Consider the following 12797-nt stretch of genomic DNA (forward strand, 5'->3'; position numbering starts at 1 on the left):
CCTTCTAAAATAACAAACAAAAAACCCAAATTTACAAACCAAGAATATAGCATTTTATTCATTTCCAGATTATGAGTATTACACAGCATATACATATATTTAGATAATATATAAAACAATGAATAAACCGTAGGAAGAAATATTGGTCTGAAATTGCTTTAGGGAACATCTTTAATTCTATAGTTCCTGGTAAATGTGTCTCCACACACTGGGGCAGGCAGCTGGGTAAAGTCCAGCACTCGTGCACCAGAGCCCAGCCTACCCCCCACGGCACTTGCAACGCGAGGATGGCATTCTGGCATGGTCACTGGTGTCCACAACAAAGGACACCAAGTAGTAGATAAAAGAACCACAGCACAGTAAACTAATAGAAATATTTGTTTTTTGTATTGTCCTCCAGTTAGTTTCCTTTTCAAACTAAGAGCCATGTCCAGGGTCTGACATCCCTTGAGTTGCATTCTAGTTATTGCTGGAGAAAAAGAAACAAAGAGAAGAGGCAATCAGAAAAATAGATGGTCAGTGCCACCGACCCGCCTTCCCCTTTCTGGTGACACTGGAGGGGACACTGGACTATGCAGAAATGCGCAATGTCAGCAGCAGGCAGGCATGGAAGAAGCACCCAGCATTGTGTCAGAGGAGACCGATGGGCTGACAGGAATTTGTTCGGATGGAAGATATTCTCCAAGGAAGGCCCGTGAGCAGGAAGCAGCAGGATGCCGCCCAGGGAGAGGCAGGACCACCTTGTGGAGGTGGAGACAACAGTCACAGAACATTTCCCAGGACCGATCCCGATTCAGTGCTGATGTTGGAAGAAGACCCAAGATCTTACAATGAAAGGTACTCCAGACCCCACGTCAGCACTGAGAGGCTCTGCAACCCAACTCAGAATAGAGCACTTTCTAGCTCCCCCAACTCACCGTCTGGCCTTCGTCCGAGGAGGGCTGGCTTACCTTTGCTTTGTTCTGAACTGGGAGATATAATTTGAACTCTGCCGGCAGTTCATCTTCTGAGTAGAGTCTGTCTGAGAAGTAAACACGTCGGATGCGACAGTTTGCGTGGATCTGTGGGTGCAAGACTTATTTTAAGAGACAAAATAGGATTGCCCTTCCTCTTTTCCTGATTCTCCTAGAGTTCCTCCCACGAGGCTGTCAAAGCTTCATCTCTTTGGCCTCTCCTCAGCGTGGCTTAGGGATGGAGTCTGGCAAGAGGGATATTTTGCTTGCTGTGTTCTCCCACTATATCTGAGCAGACACCTGAATATGGCCTGGACCTCTCTGAGCCCTCTGGAGAGTGACTTGGGCACCTTAGCCAAAAACCCACACTGTTCTGTCACCAGGGCCACAAGCCAGGAACAGGCAGAGCACACTCTCCTCTCCCGTTTGGCACTCCACAAGAAAAGGAGCCAGCACCTGCACTCTCAGGGTCTCGATGTAATTTGTGCCATATGCCCGCCGTGTGAAGTCTGACAGATTGAACTGAATCTGGTTCCAGCCATCATCCAGCCGCATGGGCATGGTACAGATGAAGGGTTTGACTCGGGTGGTGCTCTGGTAGTTACTTGCCCGAAACCGCCGACGCACATTCTTGTCATCTAGTACCTATGACATATAGAAAAAGAGTCACATGAACTCTACCTTGGAAGAAGCAAACGACCTGGGTATAAGACAAGGGCCTGAACTCCCACAGCCCAGTTTCCCAAGGCTGAGACCCAAGGGAGAATAAACAGACCAGATACAGGTCACACTGGATGCAGATGGCCCGGAAGTAGCAAGTTTATCTTGTCCGTTGCCAAGACAACACCAGCTGCTTATGACACATGACACACCCGAGGGCCCACAGACCATAGAAGATTTCATAAACATTCTTCCATTTCAAAAATCAAAAATACTAGAACAGAGACCAACAATAACCAGTATTAAATGGACACCAACCTTTAAGCTTTGAAACTTACAGCTGTTGTTCAGACTTCCTAGGTGCCTACTGCTTCTTTAAAAACGTGGCATTAAAGTTTGACTACCAAATTGATACCAAATTTATGCCGTATAATAACGGCTGCATCAAGTGTGTAGTAGAAGCAGAAAAGAATACATACAGGGGCTCCTGGGTGGCTCAGTCAGTTAAGTGTCAGACTTTGGCTCTGGTCAGGATCTCACGGTTCTTGGGTTCGAGCCCTGCGTCAGGCTCTGTGCTGACAGAGCAGGGCCTACTTGGGATTCTCTCTCTCTTCCCCTCCCTGACTCATGCTTTCTCTCTCTCAAGATAAACAAATAAACTTTAAAAAAAAATACGGGATGCGTGGGTGGCTCAGTCGGTTAAGCCTCCTACTTCGGCTCAGGTCATGATCTCACAGTTCGTGGGTTCGAGCCCCGTGTTGGGCTCTGTGCTGACAGCTCGGAGCCTGGAGCCTGCTTCAGATTCTGTGTCTCCCCCTCTCTCTGTTCCTCCCTTGCTCTCTCTGTCTCTCTGTCTCTCTCTCAAAAATAAATAAAGATTAAAAAAAAATTTTGTTTTTAAAAATACATACAAAAGACTAAAGATACTTTCCCAGAGCTATTTTTTTTCCTGCAAGTTGATGAGCTATCCCTATGGTATAGCTGAGAGTGTACACATTCATGTGCATATACTAACCTGTACTTCAAAGGTAAAGTATTTCTTCAAATTTTTGATAATCATGACAAGGAAGGGCAGTTTAATCCCCAACGTCTTTTTTGGGTCTGCGGGACAGGTGATATACGTGGTGCTGCAGAGAGAGGGGACACTGGTAAGCACTTCCCTTGTGGTACACACAGCAAAAACACTCGGTCCAAGAGGTAAGTTGGAAAGCAGATCTAAAAGAGCCAGATACCTCACCCAATCCTCAATCCTTGAATCAGCTGATGCTTAAGAAAACACAACGCTGGACTCTGAAACAAAAGCTGAACACAGGGCTAGACATCAACAAAAAAATAACCTGAAAAACAAAGCCAGGCCAGCGATCTGAGGAATTTCCTCCAGTGAGAGAAGACTCAGTTCTGGTCTAAGAGAAGCATCAAGTGATAGAAAACGTAAACTAGGACCACTGTGGCACAGAGAGCCACACAGTGGCACACGCCATCTACTATGACTGGTGCCATCCCTCCGCCCACACCCACAGCCTTGGTTACTTATTAATAATAATATAACTAACATACAGCACTTACTATGTGCTGAGCAGGCTTTAAGTGCTTTATACGCAATTTGCTTACTTAATCTTCACAACAACCCTCTAAGGAAGGTGTCCTGTTACTATCCCTATTTTACAGATGAGGAAACTAAGGCCTGTGGGTTAAGTAACTTGTCCAAGGTAAGCTGTAAGCAGTGAGCTGGACCCACACCAGGCACTCGGTGCCACAGTCTGTGCTTATTAACTTCTATGACGTACTGCCTCCCTGGTGTACCGGGTCTCTGGGTGAGCAGAGGGGCCACCTACCTGACATTCGTCCCTTCAATCTCTAGCACCAGGGACTGGATGTCATTATCAGTGATTCTTTTGATGTGGCCATTCCGCACCTACAACGAAGAAAATTAAACCAATTAGGACTGAAATATTTGGCAACAACTTTGTTAAGATTTTGAAGGCTGAATGGGACCATTTAAAGAAAACCACAGTAGCTCTTAGGGCATAACACAGAACTTTGGGACACGGTATACTGAGCTTATCTGTAAGTAGGCCACGATATTACCTCTATATAAGGTCCCATCAGCCACGACAGGAATTGCAGGTGACTTGGCAATCTATAAATTAGGATAAATTTCTTCCCAAAGAAATCAACTCGAGGGGCACTTGGGTGGCTCAGTCAGTTAAGTGTCTGACTCTTGGTTTTGGCTCAGGTCATGATCTCAGTTTGCGAGTTCGAGCCCCCTGTTGGGTTCTGTGCTGGCAGAATGGAGTGTACTTGTGAATCTTTCTCTCCTTCTCTCTCAAAAAATAAACATAAAAAAGAAAAAGAAATCAACTCGATTCAGCTAACATTTACTCAGTGCCTACTATGCACTAGGAACATTCATATACACTCTCTGACTTAATCCTAACAACAAAAATCATAAGGTAGGTGGTATTTTACACATGTGGACACTGACATCCGGGCAGTGCAAATGAGGACCCTAAGTGACAGAGTCAGGATTAATGACCAGGCTTTCCACACTGTCTTATACACTTCTTCGGTCAAAAAGGCCCAATCCTGGGTGCCACTGGAAGGGCACCTCCACTGGGAGGGCAGCAACCAGAAAATGAGAGCACTACTCCCCACTATCAAGCATCATTTTTACCTTCTACACTGCTTATTACAATGCTCCTACTTCCTGCTTCCTTATTTTTTCCCTAAATTTCAAATTTTGAAAGAATTCAAGTCTCATCGGTGCTGCACACAGAACCCTTCTTCAGCGTTTCAGCCCACACCAACCTCTCTTCTTTCTGATTTGTCTGTCTGGCTCATGTAGCCTAGACCATATAATTTAGCACTTCATCCTACATGGTTCTGTGTCATCTGCTGCATATGTAGGAGGTACAATATGAAGAGAGATCAATATTCAACATGGATTTCCCCTCTTAAAATATTCAGGAAAGCACAATTACCTTCAAGCAATGAGCGCTTAAGCACCTAATATGGACACAGCAGAGAAACGCAAAGGCATTTTTGACACAGGGCTGGACTATTAGGGCTGAATGTATTAACACATGAAGAACATCAACAAGATTTGGTACAGGATGCACCTAAAGCATGTGACCTTTTTCCAGGCATAGTGAAAATGGCTGTACTGACATGTCGTATTGACTCAATCCTTTGGCTTTCCAGTAGACTTGCACATAAAGAGAGAACACGGTGTCAAGTCTGACTGAGAGTTGTATTTTCAAAATGGATTATTAATAATACGGCATTTTGTTTTTAGGCATCAGTCTCTGACCTCTGGTACTGTGAATTTGATCCACTTGAGGTGTGCTTGGTGTTCCCATGGGACATTTGATATCACTGCCTATCTTTTTCTGCGAGATGTAACTGAGTCTTGTCTCCTTACAAAAGTATAAGCTCAAGGGTAGGGATCAAGTAGTAAGCATCATTTGCATCTTCTACAAAGCTTAGTACTATGTGAGGCATAAACTAAGCATTCAAATATTTGCTGACTTCTGGAATTTGTCACCCTGAGAGTTGGCAAGGGTGAATAGATTCAAGGAGGATTTAAAAAAAACTCCTGGATAACATATCCACCATGGACTATTATAGGAAGCCAGAGAGACTGGGGTCTATCACAAAGCCAGGGAGGCTGCCAGCATGAGGAATGCTTTCCCACAAATCAGCCTTTGGTGCCCATTATCAGAGACAGAACGCAGGGTGGATGGGCCCCAGATCTCTGCCAATGCAGCATTTCTTGGGTTCTTAAGACACAAACGTCACATTGAAGTGCTCCTCAAACAAAGCTGGCGACACCACTGCCCTCCTGCTTCGAGTTCTGGGCCTCTTTCCCAGGGAGATTAAGAGCACAAAGGCTTGGGTCTGTGTAGCACATGCCAACGCGGCCCACCTCGTTCCCCACATAAACACTCGGGACCAAATGGCAATATTCCTCCTCGATCTGCTAGCCCACAGCTGCTGTGGAAAACAGACGGACTTGCTGGTGAAGGAGGAATCAAATGCGAAATTATTTCCAAATAACGTGATGTAGTCATGTTGCTAAGAGGGGCTGGTATTCCAACAAGATGCAAACACTAATTTGATAACATACAACTAATTATTCTTTATAACTTCATTCTTTCTTTAAAGGATACACAATGCAACAATCGACATGGTTAACCTGGAAGTATCAATTAATTATTGCTAAAAGGCAACTTGTTGCAATTTATCCAATATTGCTTAAAAGCATGGCTTCGAACCTTACATCCCCAAAGGTCTCTCAGAGCACAGGGAGAATGTTCTCTCGGCTCCAGAAAGCTCGGCCAGATTCCACAGGGAGGAAATGTTAGGAAATTTGCTTCTGCCCATCTCAAAGTTTCTAGCAGATGACTTCACTCCAGCAAATGCTACTATTCAAGTCTTTATACAGAAGAAAACAATGCCTTACAAAGCACGCAGAAGCCAACAGACTGGAAGCCAAAACAGACTTTGTGTATTCTTCTGCCTCTGCCCCAGAGGCAAGCTCATTTTTAGCTGGACTTTCAAAAACTTCCTACAGAGAAATTTCTCTCAGCAACGCATCAACCACCACACTCCAGGACTTCGGTCTTACAAAATTAATTAACGTAGTCCATAAACCAGGAGAACCAGGAAAAAAGGCAGCTTTTTCAAAGGAATGCCCACCAGTCTCTCTGGAGTTTTAAGTATTCTCCTATCACCAACTGCCAGAGTTCTGAAATCAAATTAAGTTGATTGGTTAGTGAATTATGATTTTTCTCCTTTATTTAAGGGCTGCAAATCGAAACTCACTGGAAAGAGGGGTGGGGTGGGGGGTGCAATTAATCAGAGAGATGAGCACTTAAAGGACACCTCCCCAAACCTCTTTAGGCTCTAAAACTAGGATCAAGGGAAAAGCGGGGTGGACAATTTGGGACAAGGCCTCTCAACCACCTTGGCAGTCTGGCCGTCACTGTTTTAAATTGTAAAGGTCTTGCAGGAAGCAACCTCCTCCTCAGTCCTGCTTCTGACAAACACATACAACAAGATACACGACCTCAGAAAGCACTGACTTCCTTTCCTTAGCTCCTTCCAGTTCAGAGGTCACTAAGCAGGCCTGGCTTTGAAATGAAGATAAAGTGAACTGGTCAGTATTTATTGCTTACGGTGGAAATAGGTTTTATCTTACTTCCCTCTCTAAATGAGACAGTGCCAATTGTTTTTGACTTTTTCATTCTTTTTTACTTCATGACACAGTCCCGCTATCAAGGTGTAGGTTACAAGTGTTTTATTCCTCCAAAAAATAAACAAAGCCAATCTTACATTTTTTTTTTTTCACGAACTCCCTATCCCCACCCTCCCTCCACCCCCAAAGCTATGAGATGGACGTACTTTGGGAGCTGCAGAACCCAGGTTCCTGGCTACAACAAATCAAAAAGGTTCTTAGCCTCTGTGGACACCAGGAAAGGAACCTTCAAGCCCTTCTTGCAATCACTCTCCCAGGCTTTCCATGGTCACTAGGGCAACTAATAAAGAACACTGATTTTCTTTTCTTTCTTTTTCTTTTTTTTTTTTCAATGTAAGCTCCAGGGAGGAAGGTCAAACTGAGGGGAAAAAAGTACTACTGGGATAGGGAGAAAGCTAGCCAACTCTCCATATTTCTTCAAGTGTTTTAAAAATAACACATGAGTTGTATCCATTCTCTACCCCCACCTTTCATTTTTCTGGCTCCACCCACTTATCCTGGCAGACAGCTGAGCCCTCAGCCATCTGGCATCCTAGTCTTAATAATGACACATGTTCCAATTTACATTAAGCCATTAGAGCTGTACATGTCGGCAGGAAAGTTTCGCCTGTAGCTAGGGGCCGGGATGTAAGTCAGAAAACAGGCAGAGGGAGACCTCTGTGGGGAGAGCTGGGCATAGCTCTGTCTCAAGGCCTGGGCCTTGCAGGCTCGGATGGGTCAAAGCTCCTTTCCCTTTGCTGCACTTAACAGGGACTCTCCAGATAGCACACGGAAAACTCTGGGCATATACAAACAACCCTTTAGTTACAGTAAAGGCAATTAAGTGCAGTGCTAACCAGTCTCTTCCTAGCAATGCCTTGCAAGGGCAAGTGTAACTCAAACCCATGCCTTCGCCCAATTATAGTAAAAGCTATTACTCAGAATAATAAACATCATCAGGCTGATCCAGTAAAAGTCTGGAAAAAAACCCCAGCTATACTACCTTCATGTCCAATGCCCTCGATCCTACTACCGGGAACGCAGCAGTTTAACATGTACCAAGAAAGTTTGCTAATTAAAAATGAGGGTGTGGAAACTCCTTTTCTGGAGAGAGATTATTCATTTTTAAAATTAGGAACAGGGAAGGAATCTAATACTATCCAGCAACAACCACAAAAAGTCTGCTTCTAATATTTAGTTTTAGAATAGGTGAGGATCAGCGGCAGCTGAAAGACAAGGTGAGAGGTGAGAAAGACAGAGAAACTTGTATGAACTAACATTCTCATCTAGTAGACTTTTAGGATATTAAACATATTTTGAAATATGAAAATTTTATGTTTTACACAGGCGTAAGTGGGAACAGAACCTTCTGGTATTTTCTTTACAAACCAGAAGTGATATCGACATTATACATAAAAGTCCTTTAATAAATGAAATATTTGCTGGTTCCAGAAGTTAAGGAAACATTAAGAAACCCCTAATTTCTCCTAAGCTGTTGGTCTGATAAAGACAGAGGTCTTTATCAGGAGGCTTGCAGTCTAGCAAGGAATACAAATTTTAAGAAGCTAATCTCAAGAATGAATTTCAAGAACGATGGGTATGATAAAAAGGAAGTAGAGGCTCTATAAGGGGGTATAAATGAACTTAACCTGGAGGGGCAAGTGGATATAGACTCACCTAATCTGACGAAGTGCCTTTGTGCTACAACCTGGAGACTAACAGAAGTGGTGGGGTGGGTCCCAGCAGAGGGACAGGTACAAAGGCCTGAAGGTGAGAGAACACAACCTCCTTCAGTTCAGTAGGAGGTCTAAGAGGGGAACCCGGTGGGGGGTGGGGTGGGGGGGGCAAGCCTGGAGAATTGGTTAAGCAGGCACCCGACCATGTGCTGTGTGCCCTTAGAGTCACGTTAAGGGTTTTGGACTGGGAAAGCCATGCTACAATGACTAAATTATTCTAATTTCAGAAGTCTGGCTTTACTGTATTTCCTATTCCTAGGCATCAATTATAAACTTATTTACTCTTGAGCAAATTCCTGGGTTTCCTGCCCTATTTAATACTGTATGCCATAACCCTATTGCCAAGCATTTTATATAAACCTTCATTTAATCTCCATAATCATGGAAGGAGGTGGCATCATTACAAAATAAGAAAACTGGGCAGGTAAGTGCTTGCCCAAGGTTACACAAGACAGGACATAGGACAGAGCCAGGGCGCACATCCACACTGTCCCAACTCCAGCCCTGGGGTTTCAAGGTAAAAAAGTTTTCTTCCCCTAAAGGAACTTGTAGTCTAGTGGGAAATACACAATAAATAGGCAACTGCCATACAGTGTGAAGTAGAGGGCCACAGGAATACACAGGAGACCTAACTTAAGCTCCCAATGTAACAATGTTTAAATTGAGATTTGAAGGAAGAGATGGGCGGCAGGAGCTATGAACTTCAAAGAGGGTCTGATAAACGCAGATGTTACAGATGTTAGTAAGCACACCCACAAAAATGGAGCCTGTCAATTCACTAGTATGAATATGGCATTCACTCTTCACACTCATAAGGAGACACAGAGCCCAAACAGAAGCCAAACTTAATTTTTCCAAGATTACTCTTACAAAAAACAAATTATAGAAATTCTTCTCCATAAACTCAGGAAGGAGAATAGTAAAGTTTGTGAAATCACAATAGTAACAAAAATAGCCATATACTACTGGCAGAGTTCAGGGTCATTTCTAGATAAATGTGGATGGTCTATCCCTCTCTCCGTCGAACTTTACCTTTACTACAACTTTGCCTTACTCCCTAAGAGCAGGGAAAATGTCTTCTAGCTTTTTATCTCCCCAGATCTACACAATGCCTGTGATTTAACTGTTGCTCAATACTTTGATAAGTATGTCAATTCCCAGTGTTTCCCCAACTGAATTGGATTCCCAACACTTCCTGAGGACTTTAATATAGCTAAGAAAAGGCACACATGCAACAAAGCCTATGGATCTGACCCCAAACTTATCCTTTCCCTTTCCTTCCCTTGCCCCAGGGGAAAAGATTCACCCCTAAACCCATTTCAGTCTAAATATAAAAAGTATTTGACTTTGGCTCAGCTCATGATCTTGCGGATTGTGAGTTCGAGCCCCACATCGGGCTCTGTACTGACAGCTTAGAGCCTGGAACCTGCTTCGGATTGTGTCTCCCTCTCTCTGCCCCTCCCCAGCTCACTCTCTCTCTCTCTCTCTCTCTCTCAAAAATAAACATTATACACAAACAAACACAGAAAGTAGAAGGACACCTGGGTGGCTCACTCGGTTAAGCATCTGACTTTCAATTTTGGCTCAGGTCATGATGTCAAAGTTTGTGGGTTCAAGCCCCATGTAGGGAGCCATGCTGACAGTGCAGAGTCTGCTTGGGATTCTCTCTCTTTCTCCTTCTCTCTCTGCCACTCCCACACGCTCTCTCGCTCTCTCTCTCTCTTAAAATAAATAAACTTAAAAAAATACAAAAAGTAGAAATATAATTAACTTTTACTATTATAAGAATTTTGCTTAAAATGAGTGTTATTCTAAATGTTTTCTTTGCCAGAAGATCTGTTTAATTTACTCCAAGTAACCCTGCCAGGTGTTCTAATAATGTTTTCACACGTGTTTATGTCATTAGGGTACCATCCGACCTCTAGCGGCGTTGTTAAGGGACACAGTGCACCATGGTTACTTTGCTTTTATATTCCATGTGTAAACATATTGACTGGCCGAAAAGCTGCATTTGAAAAATAAAACACACACAAAAAGATCAAGCCCAGAAAGGTCAAAACGGACAACTCTGGTAAGTTTCACCTAATCGAAACGCTGAAGCGTCCCTACCACTGCAAGTCTTTCAGTGTTACTGAGTTCTCTGGCCTGCTCTAGAAACCTCTCCTAGATCAGGTCCCGTTCTCTATTTCAAGAGCCTTACGTTGACCTTTTTGTTGTAACTGCACGTTCAGCTAGCACACAAGGTTACTGCCTCCATGCCTCCTGACAGCCCATAACTAAGCCCAGCCACAGGTGGGCAGCCATCGTCCTTACAAAGTTCCCGGGTACATTCACACCACGTTCTCTTTGTAGAGATGCAGTTTCAGAGGTTTCAGTGTTTATTCCAATGTGAACAGAACCATGGAACTGCAAACCTCAATAACGTAGGGAACAAAACTGAGGAACTGCTTTCCTGTGTAATACTCCTGGTGTGAGACTAGGCTTGTGGACAGAAGCACAGTGAAAAGAGGAGACTTCGAGGTTCCACATGCGCATGGGGCCCAAGCAACTCATTATATTCAGATCTGCCAACTATTATAAAAATGACATGAAGAACACAGCACTCTCAAAGCTGCTCTCAAAATGCAGAATTCCCTAGTCCTGACCGGCAGAAGCCTCTCGGTGTTCTCTATCAATCGCTGTGTGGCCCCAAACGCTCATTTGCGGATAAGGAAGACAAAGAGCCGTTCTGAGATGAAATCCAAGATTCTTGGCTTCGTTACCCATAACCTGCTTACTTAGATTATCCCACATTTATCTCTATAAAATACCATTCAACATACCACTCCTCTCCATTCTCCCCTGAGAAAATCACCTGTCTTCCACAAGAGACTGCCTACCTGAACTTATCCTAAAAAAGGGTACAGCGGACTAGGAATTCACGTGAGCAATGAAATAACCAAGTAATAAAACGCAGACCAACGCACAGCCTGCTAGACATACAGGCCCCCCTACCCCACATCTCCAAAAAGTGGACAAGGTCATCATCTCCTGGGGTCAGTGAAAGTATTACCCAGGGGAGACCTGAATAAAAATAACGAGGCTTGTACTTGGCTCTGAACTTATTAACCCAAACAAAACTTTATCACCAGTTTGCAATTTTCCTGACGTAGAAATCAAGCACACAAGGCACAGTTCAGACCCCAAGTAGCACTGAATGTGGAGCAGGTGCCAAAGGCCGCCCGAATTCTCCCTTGTTTGAGATCACTGGAAGGAAAGGAGCAAATGAATGAAATCCAAACATAACTGCCTTCTGGCTGTGCCTCTATAAGGATGCCTGGAACAAAAGCTCTGTGTCTTGTGCCCAGCACAGTGCCTGGCACAAAACAGGGAATCAGTAAATATTTGTGAAATCAGTGAACAGCAGCTTCTTTCATCTGCATGCTCCCAAAGCAACCTCAAGTAAGTTTATGCATTTCACGCTATGACACGGGTACTATCTATCCCACTATATAAACTGGGAAACCGAGGCTTCTGAGGAACCGACTGAGCAAATCAAGACTGCGGAGAGGGACCACTGTCATAACCACACCATGGACACTTAAACCCCAGCCACGCCCACCCCACACGCACCCCCAACTGCTTACACGACGCCCCTACCTTGCACCTCAGTCACGCCAGCCTGGGGACAGGTCACAGCAGCGCCCGCCCGGCCTCCCCTACCCCTAGGCCCCAACTCTACACAACTACCCACCACCCCGTCCCCAGCCTCAGGACGAGGAGGGGACGCGCGGCCCCTGCACCCCGCCCAGCGGCTGTCCCCAACTCCTGACCTTTTTGTCCCAGATCTGCAGGGGTTTGCTGCCAATGCTGTAGAGGATGGAGAGGAAGCCGCTCTGGAACGTGTTTTTGAACATCTCGCCCGCGGCCTTCTCAGCCGCGCCGGAGCCGACCTAGATATGGGCACCAAGTGGTGAAGGGAAAGTAAGGGCTGGGCCTGGTCGGGCTGCGCTCCTGATCGCCTGATCTGTAGTCCCTCGCGGGTAAAATCGGTCGCAAGACACTACCTCCACGAGTTTCTGCTCCCAAAAGAAACAAGCAACCTCAACTGGGAAACCACAGCAACTGCCGCCCGCGCTCCTCTCCCCGCCTTAAATGGAGGCGGCGGGCAGTCCGCTGTGTAAAATGGATACCTCCGCCCACTTGACCCGCCCCCTGAGCACGCGGGACCCA

The 12797-nt window shown here is 44.9% G+C and overlaps 1 protein-coding gene across 1 annotated transcript; it reads right to left on the reverse strand.

The window, feature by feature from the left end:
• Positions 1-30: 30 nt before the first annotated feature.
• On the reverse strand, positions 31-12776 carry CFAP20 (cilia and flagella associated protein 20). Its single transcript, XM_006941553.3, has 7 exons — positions 12632-12776; positions 12398-12517; positions 3449-3528; positions 2629-2740; positions 1410-1598; positions 951-1061; positions 31-469 (listed from the first exon to the last, which is right to left on the reverse strand). The coding sequence occupies exons 2-7, from the start codon at positions 12479-12481 to the stop codon at positions 464-466; spliced, it is 582 nt and encodes a 193-aa protein (XP_006941615.1). The 5' UTR covers positions 12482-12517; positions 12632-12776; the 3' UTR covers positions 31-463.
• Between the last annotated feature and the right edge of the window lie 21 nt (positions 12777-12797).

Source organism: Felis catus, chromosome E2 (assembly GCF_018350175.1).
Source record: "Felis catus isolate Fca126 chromosome E2, F.catus_Fca126_mat1.0, whole genome shotgun sequence".
Classification (NCBI taxonomy): Eukaryota; Metazoa; Chordata; class Mammalia; order Carnivora; family Felidae; genus Felis; species Felis catus.

What these genes read in the sequence shown, in the direction of transcription:
- CFAP20 (XM_006941553.3), bottom strand. Translation starts at nt 12,481, where the DNA reads ATGTTCAAAAACACGTTCCAGAGCGGCTTCCTCTCCATCCTCTACAGC. An exon ending in ATTGAAGGGACGAATGTCAG is followed by an intron (nt 2,741 to 3,448) that starts GTAGGTGGCCCC and finishes CTCTCTCTGCAG; the next exon opens with CACCACGTATATCACCTGTC. An exon ending in TCGAGACCCTGAGAGTGCAG is followed by an intron (nt 1,062 to 1,409) that starts GTGCTGGCTCCT and finishes TTGCACCCACAG; the next exon opens with ATCCACGCAAACTGTCGCAT.